General features: G+C 45.5%; 1 protein-coding gene across 1 annotated transcript in view; it reads right to left on the reverse strand.

Moving 5' to 3' along the window:
* Positions 1-19,794, reverse strand: part of Setd3 (SET domain containing 3, actin N3(tau)-histidine methyltransferase) — a 71,481-nt gene extending 51,687 nt beyond the window's left edge. Inside the window, exons 1-4 of the mRNA XM_076551345.1 lie at positions 19,653-19,794; positions 5,019-5,128; positions 2,912-3,004; positions 165-313 (exon numbers count right to left, since the gene is read on the reverse strand). Of these exons, the coding sequence (XP_076407460.1) occupies positions 165-313; positions 2,912-3,004; positions 5,019-5,121 (345 nt within the window). The 5' untranslated portion in view covers positions 5,122-5,128; positions 19,653-19,794. The remainder of the gene's footprint in view (positions 1-164; positions 314-2,911; positions 3,005-5,018; positions 5,129-19,652) is intronic.
* Between the last annotated feature and the right edge of the window lie 218 nt (positions 19,795-20,012).

Raw genomic sequence — 20,012 nt, forward strand, 5'->3', positions numbered from 1 at the left:
AGATAAAGAACTGCAGCCCACAAGGATGGGGAATGCTACCTATGTACCACAAAGCTTTAGATAAGCCTCAGATGTCTCTGTCCCACATCGTGAGCTCAATCTCAATACCACACAATGGTTCAAACACACTTAAACCCCCTTAGACCAACAGATAATAAACTCACCTTGATGTCTCTTGTTGCTCTCAAACCAAAGCCCTCTTCTTTGAAGTTAACCATTTCAAAACCATCGACCGAAGCCCCATTTTCAGAGGCCCATTTCATTAGATCAGGGAAGTAATCTTCTCTTTTTCCATCAAAAGTAACAGAGAGACCTATAATCCACGTTGGAAACAAGAGCTACTTTAGGACACATGTCATCACACAGCTCTAGAGCATACAGGCAGAGCACAGCTCATACTGGCTCTTGTCTTAATACCCATACCTTGAAATAATCTAAATTAACCACCAGGTAGTCATGGTACATACCTGAGCAAGCTCCAGCAAAGGTGAATTAAAATCCCAAACTCTCTGCTAGTCACAGAGAAGTACTGACACTATGTGACAAGAGCATTGAAGGTAAGGTGCCTCTACTAGACAGTATTAATAGCAAAGGGAGAGAAGACTTAGTTACCACAACTGTGGCTGGGATCTGCCACATAGTAGCTCTCTCAAGTCTGACATGCCATCTTGTCACAATGTCCTTAACACAAAACCCAATCAAATAATATCAGCAGCTAGTCTCTGTGCACTGATGCTTGTAGAGAGATGAGAATGCTTTGCAGGCCTGACATTAAGAACACAGAGCTGCAGGGCCAACACCAGCAACTAGAGTGTGAGCTGTAGGTGTCCACAGATAAAATACCAAGTGATACTACCTTTTTAAAACTCAAGCATGTGGCTGCAGAGACGGCTCAGCAATTAAGTTCACTGGCTGCTCTCGAAAAGGATCCAGGTTCGATTCCCAGCACCCACATGGTGGCTCATAACTCCAGTCCCAGAGGATATGATACCCTCCTCTTCTGGCCCCCACAGGCACCAGACATGCACATGATGCACTTTTACATATATGTAAGCAAAACACTCATTCACACAAAATAATGAAATATAACTAGAGAAAAAAAGTTACACTCAAGCATGACAGTACTTATGTAAGTTTATATATAACTGTGCTTGTATTTATGGTATATGGCGTTGATGGGGAGTGGAAAGTGTTCATAGTAAAGACAAATACCTTTGAAAGTAAGAGCAGTGTGGAACCACAGCTCTGTCTGGAATATTTCATTTCTTAAACCAAATACAAAAATCAAAGAAAGGTGGAGGTTGGAAGGAAGAACGGAAGACATGAATGAAAGTAAGTTCAGCCAGTGTTCTATCTGTGTAGGAGACTCTCAGCCACCTTCTTTTCTGGACTTGCCATCAAGTTTAAACTACTCAGGAAGGTGAGAGGTCATCCACTGGAATGGCCATCACATTCTGATGAAGTGGGGAACAAGAGGCATGCTATCAGCATGAGCACAGGCATAGAACCCAGCCCACTTCACCACCTGTAAAGTTTCCTGATGCACTTCTATGCCATGCAGGTATCACAGAAACTACACAAGACAAATGACCTGGATGAAGTTGAAAATGGAATTGTGTTCTCCTCCTTCTATAAGTTTAGTACAGCCTAGTGACACTATCTACTGAGAGAGAGACTCAGAAATGCAAAGACTCTTTTGGCTACTTGATAGGAGATGATTAACACCATCAAGTCCAAATAAACCAACTAGAAAGGACCTGCTCTCCACCTGGGAATCCAAGACCATCTAAGCTATAGATATAGACCACACTGTCACATGTTCATAGACAGAACAACAGTTGGTTACTTCAGACAAGTGGGAAACAACCACTTAGTTTTCAGACTCCAAAGAAGGTTCTCATCTTTTGCAGTGTGTGCTCCTTGCTGTTTTCTCTGCTGCCTTCCATGTGGGTATGCATTCCAATCTTTTTATGATTTACAGGGCAAGAACAACAGTTCTACTGAAAGAGCTTTTTCAAACTGACAGTCCCTTCGCCAACTTGACTAGGAATAATTAAGATGGCTACCAAATATGCCCTGTAAAAACACAGCTTTTTACAGGGTAGGGTGCAGAGGCTAGAGAGACTCAGTGACTCAGCAGTTAGGGGCCAGAGAACCCAGGTTCAATTAATTCCCAGCACCCACATGTGGAGTACAACCATTTCTAAGTCCAGTTCCTTGGGATCTGGCACCCTCTTCTGGTTTCCACAGGCACTGCACTAGTACATATACATGCAGGCAAAATATACACATAAAGTAAAAGCAAATCTTAAAAGAAAAAGAGGTACAGTTCAGTGGTAGAGGGTTTGCCTAGAATGCACCCTGGGTTCAATTTCCAGCAGCATACCACCACGACCCCAAAAACACCACAAAGCCACACAGCTTAAGAAATGCAACTGTCTCTTCATCCAGGTGGACTGGGCTGGAGGTGATGGTTCATGCCTATAACCCCTGCAACTAGAAGGCTGGCACAGAAGGACTGCCACGAGGGCCAGGCTAGTCAGGGTCACACAGCAAGACTATCCCAAAGAAACAAAAGACGGGCTCGAGTCAGTCATAAACACTTGGTAAGATACTAATCAAATCAACACCACTTGACATGTCAAAAGAAACAGTTAAAACAAGGCTCATGCACATGTCAGAAAATAAAAAAGAATAAAAGTCATGCCTTTTAGCCCACAGTCACAAATGTTTCCTCCTATAACTCAGCACTTGTGACCTTTACTCTCAAGTGTACAATAGTCTCTGGGGGCCTCTCTGGGTGGCTGCCTCATCTCTCTATAGACAGACACAAGGACCTGAGGTCTTACCACTGTGAAACAACTAACCTATGCCCAGCTTCCCCTCAAGAGCATCATTCCAACAACTTTACCTTTTTGCTTCTTTCTTATTTTCTCAACCAGAGACCGGATCTGCGTGTACTCTTCCCATTCTTTTCCTGGGCCGGGTGCAGGACTGCTGCATTCTGTAATGTGAAAGGCACCGAGTAAGACATTCCTCCTCTAATTTAATTCCAGGTAGCCTGCAGAAGGAGGTTTTCTCTTGTTCTTGGCTTACGTTCAAGGACAGAGCTACTCCAGCCTGGGTAATGTACATGTGGCATAGAGAGGGTGGGTATACTCTGTACACTTTTCAAAGCATACAAACGCCCTAATACCCAAGGATGCCCATTGCTAAACTTCAGCCCAGCAGCCTCACGTGAGTTCCCACTTCTTCTAGTAACTCTCTTCAGAACACATCTACAAACAGGTAAAATCTGAAAGCAAAGCTAAAATGTAAAACTCTTTCCCCTGATCTCTTCTAGATGGTCAAGGCGCCTTTCTGGCTGAGTCCCAGAGCAATGGCTCTCTAAGGAAACCAGCTACATTGGACCTAAGGACAGGTAGTTGACAAACATTTCACATCCATGTGGTATGGGCTTCATCACGCACTCTGGGGGACTACGAAAGAGATGGCACAGTCAAGTTAAAAAGATCGAAGAGTCTTCTGAAGAGGCTGAACTGCAGAGCCAACCCCGGCCAGTCCTGGAACACACTGGCAGCCAGCCTCCTGGCAGCACCACCTTATTAAATATTACACCAGCTTAAAGACAGTCTCCTTCCCACGCTCCTGCCAAACCCACTGCCCCCATCTCACTAAGGAAAGGACCATGTGGCAAATAATTCACATGATCTGCTTATGTGCTGACGTCTAACTTTTCAGTTAACCAGTCTGACTTCATTCTTCCCCCACCAAGTGCTGACTGAGGCCCTGAAGTGTAACAGCAAAGCAGGAGTCAGGGCTGAGAGCCACCTGTGTTCCAATGGGGGCGAGGGGAACAATGATGAGATACAGTGGAGCTCAAAGCACCCAGGGAGGGACCTGACAGGAGCCTGGCTACTATTTTTGAGGAAAAGCTCTATTTTTGAGATTTAGCTGTCAAATAATATAAACATAAAGGGAAAAGGTCAACACAAATATAGGGGCAAAAGATCATGGCTATGTCTGAGGTATTAGCAGCACCAGTTTTAACTTACAACTCAAGAATTATCGAAGTATTTTAGCATAAAAAAGCAAGTGTAGGCACTGATGTCACTTCATCTCAAACTACAAAGTCTCAGGCTTCATGTGAAAACCAGAAACACACTTATATAATTACTGAAAATAATGGTGAGCCATTCTAGAAGAATGGCTCCCTTTAAGGCAAGCTGAGCTTGCCTAGGGCTGACAGTCATGACACATCTTCACAAACCAAATCTCATGTGGTCCTTGTCAAGTGGCTGGAGACAGTGATCTGTATTTGCTGACAGACACGAAGCCTAGCAGTTTGTACAGGGCCAGTCTGCTGAAGAGCAATGGACCCTGCTCTTGCTGATGGGACTCTGAAGAGGACCACATCCCATGGCTGGGGTATAGAAGCTTCACATCTGGCAGTTACATGCCCTAACAGGCGCCCACATCTCAGTCTTTGCAGAGGGACTGAGGGGAGGGAAGCTCTGCAATGCCCAGGTCCACGGCTAAGAGCAGAGCACAAGCTGCTCTGATGAGCTCCTGTCTCAGGCAGAGGAGTGAAAAGACACGGCCACGTGGGGCAAGCACAGCTGGGGAGGGGCGGGTGGGATGAGGGGCAAGCACAGCTGGGGAGGGGAGGGTGGGATGAGGGGCAAGCACAGCTGGGGAGGGGAGGGTGGGATGAGGGGCAAGCACAGCTGGTGAGGGGAGGGTGGGATGAGGGGCAAGCACAGTTGGGGAGGGTAGGGTGGGGTGGGGGGCAAGCACAGTTGGGGAGGGGAGGGTGGGATGAGGGGCAAGCACAGCTGGGGAGGGGAGGGTGGGATGAGGGGCAAGCACAGTTGGGGAGGGGAGGGTGGGGTGGGGGGCAAGCACAGCTGGGGAGGGGAGGGTGGGATGAGGGGCAAGCACAGCTGGGGAGGGGAGGGTGGGGTGGGGGGCAAGCACAGCTGGGGAGGGGAGGGTGGGGTGGAGAAAGGGACACTTACTCTGCAACAGCTCACTTGTCAGATTCAAGATTTCCTTTGGTGACACGGTGGCTGTGGCCCCAGTACCTGATTTCTGAGTTTTCACTCGACTCTTCTTACCCATTTTCTGACTATAAAGAGGAGAGAAAAGACAAAGAAATGGAAGTTACATCATCAAAGAATAAAATCAAGAAATCAGATTGGCAGGGAAGCATCTAAGATCTTACCTCAATACACAGCTTGAATTTTCTTAAGGGTAAAAAAATGTGTAAGTAACCTGAAGCCTCTCAAACAGGAAAGAGAGTCATACAAGGCAGTCTCAGGAGTCAAAGTACACTCCTTCTCACCTATGAAACCACAGCAGAGGCAGCTACTACTCTACAAATTTTAGCTATCCAGACCTTCACATTGTACCCTGAAGCATTACTGCAGGACACCAAGGGGATACTGCTGATGCATATACCAGACACACACACACACACACACACACACACACACACACACACACACACACACACACAGTATGGTAGGGTCAGAAATACTAGATCCTTGGTCACTCTCCCTTAAAACAACCACTTCCCACAGTGACAGTTTAACCTGTCCAGACAAACACTGAAAAGAAACATTTCAGATAGCTAGTCTAATGCCCACATTCTGCTCCATGGAAAATCCAAAATGCTTCAGAAAGCAAGTGCAGGACTTAGATGAGCTTCACACAGACCCTGGCCTTCGATGGGCTTCCTGTCCCTGTCCAGTCTTGCACTTTAGCCACATGAACTTTGTGCCAGCAGACACATGAGTAATGACTAGGATATTCCACAGACAAACGAGATACTGGGACAAAGGACATAACAATGACTTCTGGGTAAAGACCTCAAGGAGCTGACATTACGTCTAAAGAAAGTAGGGCTCAGGCCATTCACAGGTGGGGCTAGGTGAAGCAAGGCAGCAAAGAGAGGAGGGCAGTAAGTTAACCATTGAGATGCTGGGACTCCTGAAGGAAGTGTGGACCAATCCTCTGGAAAGGAGCTCATTATAGTAGCACAGGCCACCTCAGTGACACCCCCCATTCATGAAGCTCCTGGATGATGACTGACACCATCTCAAGGGAGAGACAAATGCCTTCTGTGGTCGCTTATTATAATAAAGAAATGAATGGGTCCGGGTAGGAATGGGCATAGAGTTTAGTGGTGGAAAATGAAACATTTAATATGAAACATCAAAAAAGGAAAGAAAGAACTGCCTGATAGGGAGCACTGTGGTAGGACAAAGTTTATAAACATGTAAAATAGTTAGGAAACAAAAGTAAGTAGCCAGTTTAACATCAAAAGTGAGGCAGGGTGCAGAAAGAGGAAGAGCTTAAGCACCTCTTCCTCTGAGTCTCAGAAAGGAGGCAGATACTCCCTCTCCATCATCACTGGCACCCAACTAAGAAAAAGGACATAGGTTGGACAGAGCATCAAGCCTTTCTCTGAGAATCAAGCCCACCCAGGTCTATGAAGGCACCTCTGTGGAGCCACAGAACTCGGCCTACAAGAAATGAAAGCCACTGAGGTGCCTGGTAGTAATAACATTTTAATCATACTTCCAAATATAGCAGAGATCTGCTAGCTGGCAAGAAGAACTGCAGAACCACACTGTTGGTGGCATACGACTAGGCTCTAGCTCCAGTCTTATTGTCAAGACCTGCTGTCCTGTGACTCTCTAAATGACTCAAGATCAGCACTATCAGGAAGAGCTAATAGACCCTTCTCCTGCTCTAATGGGAAAGGCCTACAAAGGCATGCTGCTCCTCCCCAAGTGGTGTGATGATGTCAGGACTGTAAACAGGCCTTACTTACTAGGTCCTCTGTCCCTCAACTCTCCAGTTGTCCCTGGTGTTAGTCTACCTCCAAGGGCTCATTCAAGCAGCCACAGCAAACTCCCTATATTGAGTACTTGCCCTCTATCAGGCACCAGGTTAAGATCAGTTCCTTGGGTGATCACATCCTTTCTGTTCAAGGTCACCTATCAGGTAAGAGGCGTAAGCTAGAATCTGAACTGAGCACCACTCCCATACTGCTTCCATTTATATACAGACAGGAAGCACATGGTATTTCAGGGTCAAAGAGCTTGAAAGGTCTTCCAGACTAACAGTTAAATACTTGATGTGGCCGGGCGGTGGTGGCGCACGCCTTTAATCCCAGCACTCGGGAGGCAGAGGCAGGCGGATCTTTGTGAGTTCGAGGCCAGCCTGGGCTACCAAGTGAGTTCCAGGAAAGGCGCAAAGCTACACAGAGAAACCCTGTCTCGAAAAACAAAAACAAAAACAAAAACAAAAAAAAAATACTTGATGTGGCACACCACATCCCCTGCCAATGACTGCCCTGTTCACACTTGAGTATCTGAAGCAATCTCATTCTACATATCTCCTGCTTAGGCTCTGACAACAGTATCTCTCTCCCTGACCAAGTTCCTCTTTTGCTACTGTTTTAGTTAGGGTTTCTACTGCTGCAATGAAACACCATAACAAAAAAGCCAAGTGTGAGAGGAAAGCTTACACTTCCACATCACTGTTCATCACCAAAGAAGTCAGGACAGGAACTCAAACAGGGCAGGAACTTGGAGGCAGAAGCCAATGCAGAGGCTATGGAGGGGAGCTGCTTACTGGCTTGCTTCACATGGCTTGCTCAGCCTGCTTTCTTCTAGAACCCAGGACCACTAGCCCAGGGGTGGCACCACCCACAATGGGCTGGACCTTCACACATCAATCACTACTTGAGAAAATGCCTTTACAGCTGGATCTCATGGAGGCATTTCCTCAACAGAGGCTCTGTCCTCTCTGATGACTCTAGCTTGTGCCAAGTTGTAATACAAAACCAGCCAGCACAGCTACAAAACCAACCTTCCCTGCTACTACCCTATTCCACAGTACCTTACAGACCAGCAATCCCAGAGGCTCCGAATCCTAGTGCAAATGACCTGTACCCTGAATACATCTCTCCATTTCGTCCCTTCCAGTCCTCGTCCAACAGCACTTCAGTCACTTGTTCATTAGCTGCTTTTTCTTAAACTCATATGCAGGCATCCCCTGAAAGCCTTTCCAGTGTTCCCAGTCATAGTCTTCTGCCCTTCACACTCCTGCAATTTCTTAAATGTCCCTCAATTACTGTGGTACATGACTAATGCAAAGCCCACTTCTTTCTGTCTTGCCCCAGACATGAGGCTCCTTAAGGGAACACTCTGTATCTTATTTATATTCCTAACCTCAAACCCACAGTCAGACCTCTACACATAGCAGTTGTTCCGCAGAGGATACTACACTGAGCTCTCAAGGAAAATTCTCCCCATAGTTGTAATGGGGCAAAACCCTGTGTTCCTAATGCTGCTGGCCAAGTGTCTATCCCCTGGTGATATACAGAAAATGTCAAATGCTTGTTCCATGTGAGAGACCATTAACTATGTCACAGTGATGTGAAAGCACCATAGAGTTCTTTGGCAGTAACTGTTGTACAGTTAAGTACAATACAAACTGTTAAGTTAAAAAATGGCCAGCTTCTAGAAACAGTAACAGGTACAGAGATATAGAAGATAAACTTGGAAACTCCATCAGTAATTTAGCCTCTGGAAGAGCCTGTGTGTGTGTGTGTGTGCATGCATGCATGTGTACATGCATTCGTATGTCATCTTCAAAGTCCCATGGCTGTTCAGCCTCTCGGCAGCCACTCCCAGGCCAGGTTCTACTCTTCTCTCTCTGACGCAGTTCTCCTCCACCATTGTACACAGCTGGCCTTGATAAACTGAAGCACAGTGCACAGCTTCCCTGGCTTACCCATATGCCTGCCACACAGCCACCACTTCCAGTAAAGTAACAAGAGCATCCAGTGTACCCCACCCACCCACCAGGCACTTTCAATCTAGAGGCATCTCGAGAAGCAGCCACTATCTTGACTTCTATTACCCTTGATCAGCTTCCTCTTCTTTCAACTTCAGGTAGCAAATTTATACTCCACATGGGCTTCTTTTGCTCAACTTAATGTCTGTCCACAGCTCCAAGTTGACAGCTGCCCTCCCCAGCAAGGTCTTGGAAGGATGAACTGCCTCACCTCACTCTACCTGCTTGGCTTCATTCTATCTATCCTTTACACTACTTAGCTCCATGGGTTTGTTTGTGTACTGGAACACAGCCATGCCTTGTCTAGGCCTCTGTCTTCTGGTATAGTTTCCCACATACTTTAAGGCCCTGCAAAATTGTCCTCAGTGACCTTAGGGAAATTCTAAGCTCTTCTTTGCAGCTGTCACTCCTATGAAAGTCAGTGAGGAAGGCTCAAAGGCAAGGTCATTAACAGATGATAAAGGCTTGGTTTGTCTTGGGATTTGTCTCTTGTAAGTCTCTTTGGACTGCTTCCCTCCCACAGTCCTGTAGAATCTAAGAGAGAGAGGAAGCAGCCAGCCCTAGTCCACACAGAATCTCCACTTACAGAAGGGAAGGAGTAACTAACTGTCTGTGTCCTCACAGAGCACACCTCCCTAAAGTACAGGATTCTAAGTTGGCCCACCTCTTAATCTGTTCCACCCAAAAGATAGTTTCCAGGGCTCTCAGCTGTGGGGCTCCCAGAGTTCTCAGCCTGCACACCAAATCCACTGCTGAGCCCAGAACCCTTAGGCTCCATCACCTCTTGACAAACCTTCAATACAAGAGTAGTTTGCACTTCATACACAAACCATACAAGCAGTCAGAAGGAAACAATGACTGCATGTTTAACAAGCTCTACTGAAGAACGAGGACAACTCTCAAAGTAAAAATATACACTTACGTGGTGTCGGGGGAGACACAGCTTGACCGTGGTACCTTAAGAGGTTTATTCAGAAAACCACCACTTCATATACAGAAAGACTTCAGGACATTAAATAACAGAACTTCTGGAAATATGTTCACACTTCTTGTATATTTTTAGTCTCTTTGAAGGCAGTAAAGCAAGAAATTAGTTGTTTCTGGTACCAAGGGAAGAGCTATGGCCAAGCACAACTGGAAGTTCAGTGGGCACTTGCTACAAAGGCCACATGCATCTGTCCATGTGGCCAGCACAACCCAGTAAGGCCAGTGCTGAAGACTCCAGTTGTTAGAAAGCCTAGCAAGGGCTGTTACTTAGCCAAGAGACCACAGCCACCAAGCAGCAGACTCGAGCTTGAAGCCATGAACCAGTTGCAGCATCCAGGCTGACTCTACAAGCATAAGGGCACTTGAGTAAACAAGTTCTCCCCATCTCCCTGCTTAGGCAATGCTGACCAATGTGAAGGACAACAAAATTAGAGAAGGCCAGGCCTGTAGTTCTCAGAGTTGAGACCAGAAACTAAGACACATCCAAAGTAAAGCAACACAGGGAATTCCCCAAATGTCCAAGTAACTAAAGACAGAAAGGTAAGAAGGGAAGTACAGTTTAAGAAGGATGACTGAATCAGTTGGAAAAGTGGTTTCCTAATCCAATTCTCCCTTGCCAGTTTTCACTAACAAAAATGATCTATGCAATGTGATTTCCCTAACCTTGTGGATTTGAATTGATTACCCACCATTTATGCTTATGACTCAAAACTTTCCTACACACAATGGTTCACTTTCTTTGTGTTTTGGCTCACTTGGGTGTTAGTTTCAAACTTTTAACGAAAAAAAGATGTCAAAGAGATACCATGCATATCTTTAACACTCTGTGTATGGGGTGTGTGTGGGGGGGGGTAACTATTCACTCATCAGCTTCCTATAAAGACCAAATATTTATTGCCAATATTTACTCTACATATTTATGTAAACATATGCTAAATTAAACATCTATGCTCTCACTCTTTCTCTGTTCCTCTCCCCCTTGCTCTCATTAGAAATGTTAGCTGTATGGCACAAGGCTAAGTGAAAGATACTCTCCCCTGAAGTTTACACTGAAATCAGGTATGAACTATCTTGGGAGAAGCAGAAGAGCAGAAGTCCCTGCAACAATAAGTAATACATCAGATGAAGGGAGGAAGGGAGGGAGGGAGGGAGGGAGGGAGGGAGGGAGGGAGGGAGGGAGGGAGGGAGGGAGGGCTGCTGGGTGAGAACGTCACTCTCAAGAGGCACCTACAGAAGCAGAGCTTGCTACAAGTGCTCCCCACTTGTCTCCATTCATTACCCAGAAGTTTGTAAAAGGAACGGGATCCTAAAGTCTAGCCCTTTAAAGTAGTACAAACTACTTGTAAGCCCATCAGCAATCTCCCTACCTAATGGACAGGAAACAAATATCATAACTGTTAAATGGCTGACTGGCAAGCAGGGGCAACTATAACTAATAAATTCTGACTATTTTCACCACTGAATTATTTCCCATTCTAGTCTGTACAGGGAAATAAATAGACCACATTGTGGGGACCATGGCTAAAGAGGAGGAGGCAACAGGGTGGAGGTATTAAATACTTAGCTCATTTTTACACAGTACAGCTCATATATACTGATAGATGACATTCAGTTGCAAAAAATTAAGATTACCATTCATAATTGAAATGGAAAGGATATAAACTTGTACTTTAAGTTCTTCCTGAAAATGCTGCTTTGAACTAAATACAACTAGAATAAACACTTTTGATGGTACTTATTTGGCAATTTGCCCAGGAAACCTAGCTCAGCATTATCTGCTTTTCAATTTAGTTTGCAATGGCCCATCTTCACAGCTGGGCCTTCTGAAGGAGGTTCTGGTCATGTGCTTCCTCCTGCTCCAAGTTCCCAGCTGTAAAAATCACTTGAGGGGGTGAAGCCTGCCCAATATGTAGGAAGAACAGGAAGCATGCCTTTCCTCATCTCCCTAAACACTCTATAGGCCTTGGCTTCACATGGTGCCAGGTGAACTAGAACTGACAGTTATCAGAAGCACACTCTGGCTTGGTCCAGCATGCCATGCCACCATAACTTACACAGTGTGGCTAGTACCCACCAACCAGCACAGGACTCTTGAATCAATGGAAGTGCTGTGTGCCATAGACTCAAAGGAATCAAGAAGCCAAAGCAAGCTGTTAAGAGAGCTGAGTTTGACTCAGTGGCTACTTAAGTGCCAACACAAACACAGATTTAAATTTTAATCTCTATGGAATAATTTGGACTGTCATATGTATGCATGGTAACTTGGGAACTCCAAAAAAAGTTGCTTTCCATAAAAATATTGAGTATTTTCCTACAAATCTAAACTAATTCTAGGTAATTTTAAACCACTCTGGTTGTTTCTCAGCACAAATGGTTTTGAGCTGCTGTTAAATTAACTCCCGGCTTCTTGACAATGAGTGGTTGAACCCTAAACTCAAGCCTCCCCAGAAAGCAGCAGAAGCAGCACGTTCAGTCACTATCAGTGATTACTGAATCCCTACTGCAAGTATCAGAGGAGTGTTAGAATAGCCATCAGGACTGTGAGGGGACAAACTACATCTGCAGACTATAGCTCTAGTCATTGCCTCTCCAGGTCTAATGACTTTCATTTCAATGAGGAGGAGCACACTGAGAAACTGAGCACCTGAAGAAACAGAAGGTGTCCACACCTTCCTGCAGGTGTGTAGCCCGACCATGACAACTGGGCAAGGAGGCTGAACACAATGGACTGTGTGTTATACTTGGGGAAAGGCTGAATCTGTCTCAGCCGAAATGATATAAACTGGTCATTGACAAAAATGACCCTGACTGGTAAGACTTCACTGAAATCCACTACCTGAACAAGCAGGTGACATCTATGAAAGAACTAGGTGACCAGGTGGCCAACTTGTGCAAAGTGGAAGCCCCTGAGCCCAGCCTGGCAGGGTATCTCTTCGACAACCAAGCACGTCCTCAGAAGCAGCAACCAGAGCTAAGCCTTGGGCTGACATCCACTCTGCTTCCCTGCCACTGGGACGGTACCTGCATGTTGAGATTAGCTTTACCTTTTCTATAAACTGCATGAAACACCTACGTTCTGTTATCTACATCAGTCCTCCAAATAGAGAAATCTATTCAGTCCCCATGAGGCTCCTATTTAAAACAATTATCCAAAAATAATAATAATAAAGTAAGGAGTCAGGTATCATGAACAATCGCTTCTATTATATTTCTCTAAAACAAAGACAACAGTGTTGAATAGTGACAGGACAGCTGTAACCTGCTAAATCACCTTCAAGCCACTTACACTCCAAACATGGGATTCTGGATTCTAAAATTACAGAGCATCAGGATTGGAAGATACCTTTGAGATGATTATGTAAACCCTCAGGCACAATATTATGTCACCATTGACTGTCAATGCATCGCTATCCACCATCTGAGTCTAGGCGGAAAACATGTGGAACATCCAGGTGAGTTATGCTTGGCTGACAAATGCACAACCTGAAGCTAATCCTGGGGATCAGAATGGAAGCATCCCACTCAGTCCTGGGGTCCTCTGCTCAGTGACAAGCCACCAGTCCTACCTGAAGCAGGACTCCTACTTGTGAGCCACTCCTCTGTGACATTGTCCAAATTCTGTAAAGATGGCTTCCATGCCCTCCTCAAACTCTTCCTGTTCCAGGTTTATAGCATGCCCCCTTACACTTTCCAAATATGAACAACTTTGTACACTGCCCTCCAGAGAGCAAGGCAGCAAAAGCTTTCTGATGCACTCTGAGGGAGTCACACTTCAGTAGGACTCCTGCTCCTTGGACTCAACAACTCAAGATCTTATTAATTTTTGTAAGGCTGTTCCAGGTTGTTTATAAGCCAAGAGAATTCATTCCCTTGTCCCATGTCCATTTCTTGAGTGAATCATCTGAAAGGCAGAGATAAATGGGATACAACCCTATAGCCTTTAACATGAAAGGAGATAAAATAAAGCTATCTGTAATATAAACTGATCTACAACAAGACAGATGCGCTACACCAAACAATGAGTGTTCAAGTGAATGCAGTAATTCTGCTGTTACATTGTTTCAGAGTAGCATTTCAGGCTGCTGAAACCATTATCATTCCTGCCATGTACCATGGCAGTTTCCAACAGGAGGACTGTCCTCATCCCAGGTGCATGGTTTGAGCACACTCACGAACTTGGGTGAACATCTCACACATATCATATGTCCCCTTTACAGATGAGAAAGCTGCTGCTTAGAAAAGTTAGTTTATACAAGGTGATAAGCTCAGCTGGTGCCAGAGCTTCATGAGTACATCTCAACCATGGATTTTATTGATAACCAATCGTATGTTGAGGACTGGGCTCAAAACCAGCCATGGTTCACTGCTATCTCTGATGTTCAAAATAACATATTAAAGCAGTAGCAAAATATATGGGCATAAGATTTTTCTCTCAAGCTTTTTCCAAAGATAAGACTATTTCACTTGCTTTGTCCAAGCATGCAGGAATGGCCTCAGTTAAATCTGGGACATGAGCAAAACTTGTAAAGGAGCCCCCCACCCTCATCAGACAAATCCTACTTGCATCTCTGCAATTCACATTCTTGTTACAGAGCAAAAAAATGCAGAAGCCAATTAGATGACCATGACAATGCTAATTAACAAACTAAGAACTTCTTTAGTCACTAGTAAATACTTAACAGTAAAAGAAACTTTAATGAGGATTTTTCATCTCTAATTCTTACTTTTTCTTAGTTTTACTTAATAAAGAACTGCTGATATTAAAGTCAGGCCTATTTTCTAAAATTGAAATTGTTAAAATCTCTTAGTTGTATATGCTTTTAAGACCACATGATGTCTTAATGAATTGTAATTTTAAAAAATATAAAGTGATAATTGGGAGACTGAGAGAAGACAACAGCAAGCTTGAGGGACAGTATATGGGGTGGGGAGAGAGCTGAGTATGGTGGCACATGCCTGTCATCAATCTCCTTGGGAAGCTGAAGCAAGAGGACCAAAAGTTTAACCACAGCCAGGCAATGGTTGATCATACCTTTAATCCCAGCACTGGGGAAACAGAGGCAAGCAGACCTCTGATTTAAAACCTGCCTATTCTACCGAGAGACCAAAGACAGCAAGGCTATACAGAGAAAGCCTGTTTTGAAAAACAAACAAACAAAAACTTCAAGGACAACACTAGTCAACCTATGAAGACCTTACCGCAAAATAAAAAAAAAAAAAGTTTGTTTGTCTGTTTAAAGGCCTAGAGATGTATACCACTTGCCTGGGAGGCACTGGGCTCAACCCCAGTACGTCAAAAAGGAAGTGAAACTCAGAATCACAGACAATGATAACCCTAGAACACCAAGTATTACTGAGTACTAGGTATGTGCAAATTTTACTTGCTGATTAAAAAAAAAAGGTGTAGGAAAGCATTATTGTAGCCATCCAATCACTTGCATTCTCTAGACAACCTTTAGGCCTCCTTAAAGACTATTAAAACATTTCTTCTGGCTCTATCCATCTGCCCTCCTGTCCCCCAACCCCAACCCCAACCCCATTACTGAGGTGAAACCTGCCAAAGGTTAAACATTCACTTTGGTCAGGTAATCAGAAATTACTCAGTTTCCTTTCAAAGGCCTAACTAACTTCAGCAAAAATCTTGTCTCCACTGACAGGAGACTACTGGGAAAGTATTTTAAATGAGAAAAGAAAGAATTTCAAGTCTTTGATATTGAATTTTATGTATAATTATTTTATTCCATTTTCTTCACTTGAAACTTGTTGATAACTATGTTTGTGCCCCTAGTCTTAGGATGTATTTATTTCCAAAACTTAGAGGAGACTCCCAAGTGGAAATGAGGTCTATGAGATTCATCTCTGGCTGAAGTTACCAAGCAAACTTCACACACACACACACACACACACACACACACACACACACACTCATACACACACCAAAACAAAAACAAAAACAAATTAAAAAAAAACAGGACTTCTATTATTGCATAGTCTTCTAATTGAAGGTTCTTTTTTCATATGGTTATTAATATACCTAACTTTTTTTTGAAGTCTCAACTTCTTTTTTTTTTATTTTTGGTTTTTCCAAGACAGGGTTTCTCTGTGTAGATTTGGTTCCTGTCCTGGATCTTGCTCTGTAACCCAGGCTGGCTTTGAACTCACAGAAATCCGCCTGGCTCTGCCTCCCCGAGTGCTGAGATTAAAGGCATGGGCCACTACTGCCCGGCTAAGTCTCAACTCCTTAATAATTGAAAAATACATTAAATGTATCAATAGAGGCTAGAGAGGCAGCTACTTATTTAAGAGCATGTCATGTTTTTTCAGAAAAGCTGCATTTGGTTCCTGATACCCACATCTGGCAGCTCAAAGCCTTGTGATAAATCCAATTCTAGATAATCCTTTTCTGACCTTCATGGGCCCAGGCATGGTACATATACATATACTTTGGCATGTGCTCGTGTGAGCATACACACACTAAAGAAAAAATAATAAGTAAGTTTTTGCAATGTTATTTATTTATTTTTTTTGTTTCTGTTTTTTTAGACAGGGTTTCTCTGTGTAAGCCCTAGCTATCCTAAAATCTCACTCTGTAGATCAGACTGGCCTCAAACACAGAGAGTCACCTGCCTCTGCCTCCTAAATGCTGGGATTAAAGGTGTGTACCACCATGTCCGGCTTAAAAATAAAGAATCAGAAGGTTGTTAGAAGGGTTTAACCAAGCAAGAAATTACTGCAGAATTAATGATATTTTCATTTAAAAATTACAACTCAACATTTAGAACAAAAATGAAACCAATGTACAGAAATTTTACCAAATAAGGCAACAAAGGTGCAAACTAGAAAACCTAAAACACAAGATTACTATAATTAATAATCTCAAGAGTCTAAATACAAAAAAGGGGAATGAACTGGTCTCACTATAGCAGAAGGAAAAAGACACACAGCAATCCCAACATTCTTCACTAACAGAAAGTGAGTACAGATATAATAGTGAAAATTGTAAGCTAATAGAGAAAGCAAATACCTGACCACAGCAACTCCTAAAGAACATCAGAATAGTATAATCACTGTTTGGTTAAAGTAATCTAATTGTAATAAATGGCTACTCTGCTTCTTTAGAGCAACACAGCTTGCCTCCATTTCCAGGACTTTCGTTCGTCCAAAAGGAAGAAATACACTAAAATCTGTCTGTTCCAGGAAAATCATCATGCTCTGTAGCTAAGAGCAGGAAACCACTTTCTAAAGACGAGAGCCTCTATCAAACTAGACACAACAAAGACACAGTTACATTTCTAACAACCACTTCTATGAGTAAAAGGGAGACAAACTTTGTAACTAAAACAGTTCAGAAACTTGGAAAGCCTCATACAGCTTGCAGAAGCCATAGTATGTTTCACTCACATTTTTATCAAAATTCCATACATCATCAATTAGCTACTTTCCCTTATCTGATGTTCTATTGCAAATTCAACTACAGATGGAAATCTGCAAAGGGAGGGAAGTTCAACCTTAGTGAACATATACAAACCTCTTTTGGTGACTACTCCCTGAAGGATACAGTGTAGCAGCTACTGGAATAGCAGGGACATTGTAATAGGTATTGGAAGTAATGTACTGACAACTCCAACTGAGAGAAGTTAGTGTATAGGTTAGAAGCAAACACTACCGGCTGTATATAAGGTGCTGGAGCAGTTGAAGATGGGGTGAGGCAAACCCCTGTGGACACCGGGAATCTACTAGTTTTCCTACAAGCAAGCCTCCCCTGTGCCCCTGCTGCTGCCACTTTGCTGAGAACAGTCATCTTTGCCATTCTCTCTTGGGTATGATCAAGATTTCAGGGGGTTGCTGACTGTTATCACAGAGCTAAACACAAAACCAGTTTTCTAGTGGCTGGCCTACAGAACCTTCTCACTGTGGTTTAATCATCTTTTAAATTTGGCCTAAATATGCATCACATAGAAAAGATAGTCAATAACCTTTTTTTAAATGTGTGTAATACTGAAGATGAAACCCAAGTCTTCTCACACAGTAAGCAAGCACTCTACCACTGAGCTATATCCTCAGCGAGACAAGGTCCAGGCTGGCTTTGAACTTATGATCCTCCTGCCTCAGGCTGGGACTATTGTTAGCTACACCACAAGGCCCAGCTAACAGCATTTCCTTCTTAGCGAGACTCTCACTGAACACTTATAAACAGAAGAGGAACAAAACTCTCATTGCTAGAGCCCACATCAGCACAAACTTCTGAGTCTTCAAGCCCAGCATCACTCTGCAGAGGTGTTCATACAGTGAAAGAGGGGGGGAAAGCAGCAATCACTTCCCTCCCAGTGGACCTGAGTTCCAGATCCAAGTATTGGTAAGATCTCAAGCAAGACAAAGAAGTACAAAGAAGAAATAGGATAGAGACCAAGGTTATTTAGAGTCCCAGAAAGTTTCTCTGTAGCTTTTTCAGAACCTGACTTTGCAAACTATTTTTGGCTTGAGACAAAGAAAAACTCATTTCCAAATGACTGGAATTTCACCAAAATATCCATCACAGCGCCCCAGGGTCCAATCTATAAAATGAGCCTCTCCAGGTAGTAGCCCATATGTACACTGTATAGGTAACGGCTCTGACTGCAAGAAGTGTCTTTTTATACTGCTGTATTCTTAAGGCACATTCACTTAGCACTCCCCAAGACTGTCACTGTTTAAAACTCATCTTTAAAATATCCTCAGCATCACCTCTGAAAGGAAAAATGAGGATGGTATCATTTTACATATGAAAACCCACACTTTTCAGTGTCCAATTCAGGTTTTGTGTTTTCCAAAGGGTCTCCCTACGTAGCTCTGGCAGGCCTGGAACTCAGGACCCCCTGCCTCAGCCTTCTGGCTGCAGTTCTGTTACAACGGATCCATCACTAAAAAGTCAACTCTTCAGAGGGTCTGCAAGGCAAAATGACTGTCAACATCCTGTTCGAGTGGTTTTGCTTTGGCAACAACATCCTGCTCATTTAGAAATGGAATACAGCATGCCCCCAAGTCATCCTCAAAGCGTGCACACTTCTGAAACGCTTCAACGTCCTCTCCTGACTCGACGGGCGCGGGGGGGGGGGGGGGAAGGCCCCCCGCAGCCAGTGGCGCACGTCACTAATCAGCTCCTTCTCCAAGAGCGGCAACCAGGGAGAAGAGGCAGAGTCGCGTCCCCAGGCTGGAGCCGCAAGAAGGCAGAGTTGGAAACCGGAATGGCAAACTCCTAGAGCACTGAACGCTTCTCCCTCGCAGCGCGCTCGTCGCGTGTGGACCTCGGCCAGGGGCGCGTGGGAAGAAACATGACCTATTTTCTACGCCTGCCTTTGCAAGCGGCCAGTGGAGGACAAGGCGCGGGGAGCGGGCTCCCGGTGGGCAAGAGGGCTGCAGGGAGAGGCGCCTCGGCCCCACGTCGCGTGCGGCCGCCACCGGAGGAAGGAAACCAAGGCTGCAGCCCGCCGCACGCAGTCCCAGCGCCCCGCGCGCGTTCCGGGCCCCGGCCGCACCCGAGGGCGGCGCCCAGGCCGCGCCCAGGCCGCGCCCTGCACCTGCCGCCTGCCCACGTCCCAGCGGCAGAGGAGAGCGGCGGGAGAGCGCGAGTCCCCTCAGGGCACAGGCCGGCCAGGCCTCGGCGACCGCAGCCGCCCGGGCCCGAAGAGCTCGGCCGCAGCGGTCCGCCGGACCTCGGCGCCCGGCCGGCCGGCCGGCCTCACGGCGTCGGGAGCGGCAGAACCCTGTGCCCTCAGCCCGCGGGCCGCACGCGGGAGACTGCCGCCCGCACTCACCTGCCGGCTTCGCCTACGCGCAGCGGCGGCGCCACACTCCGGCCGGGACCCCACCGTCCGCCTCAACCAACCCCCAGGCGGCGGCGGCGGCGGCGGCGGTGGCGGCGGCGGCGGCCGGACGGGAGGGGCGGGACGGCGGCCAGAGACAGCCCCGCCGCCCAGGCCCTACCCGGCTCCGCCCGCCTCTGGGCCCCGCCCACAGGCCGCCGCCGCCGCCGTTTATTGGCCCGCACCTCACACGCCTCGGCGCGGCCCCGCCCCGCTGCCCAGCCGCCCTTCTGCGAGGGTACTGCTCAGCCATTGGACAGTAGCAACGAGGGCGGGGCCAGATTCAAGGACACAATTGGTTAGAATTCGCCC

The sequence above is a fragment of the Peromyscus maniculatus genome, chromosome 14 (genome assembly GCF_049852395.1).
Source record: "Peromyscus maniculatus bairdii isolate BWxNUB_F1_BW_parent chromosome 14, HU_Pman_BW_mat_3.1, whole genome shotgun sequence".
In the NCBI taxonomy this organism is placed as follows: Eukaryota; Metazoa; Chordata; class Mammalia; order Rodentia; family Cricetidae; genus Peromyscus; species Peromyscus maniculatus.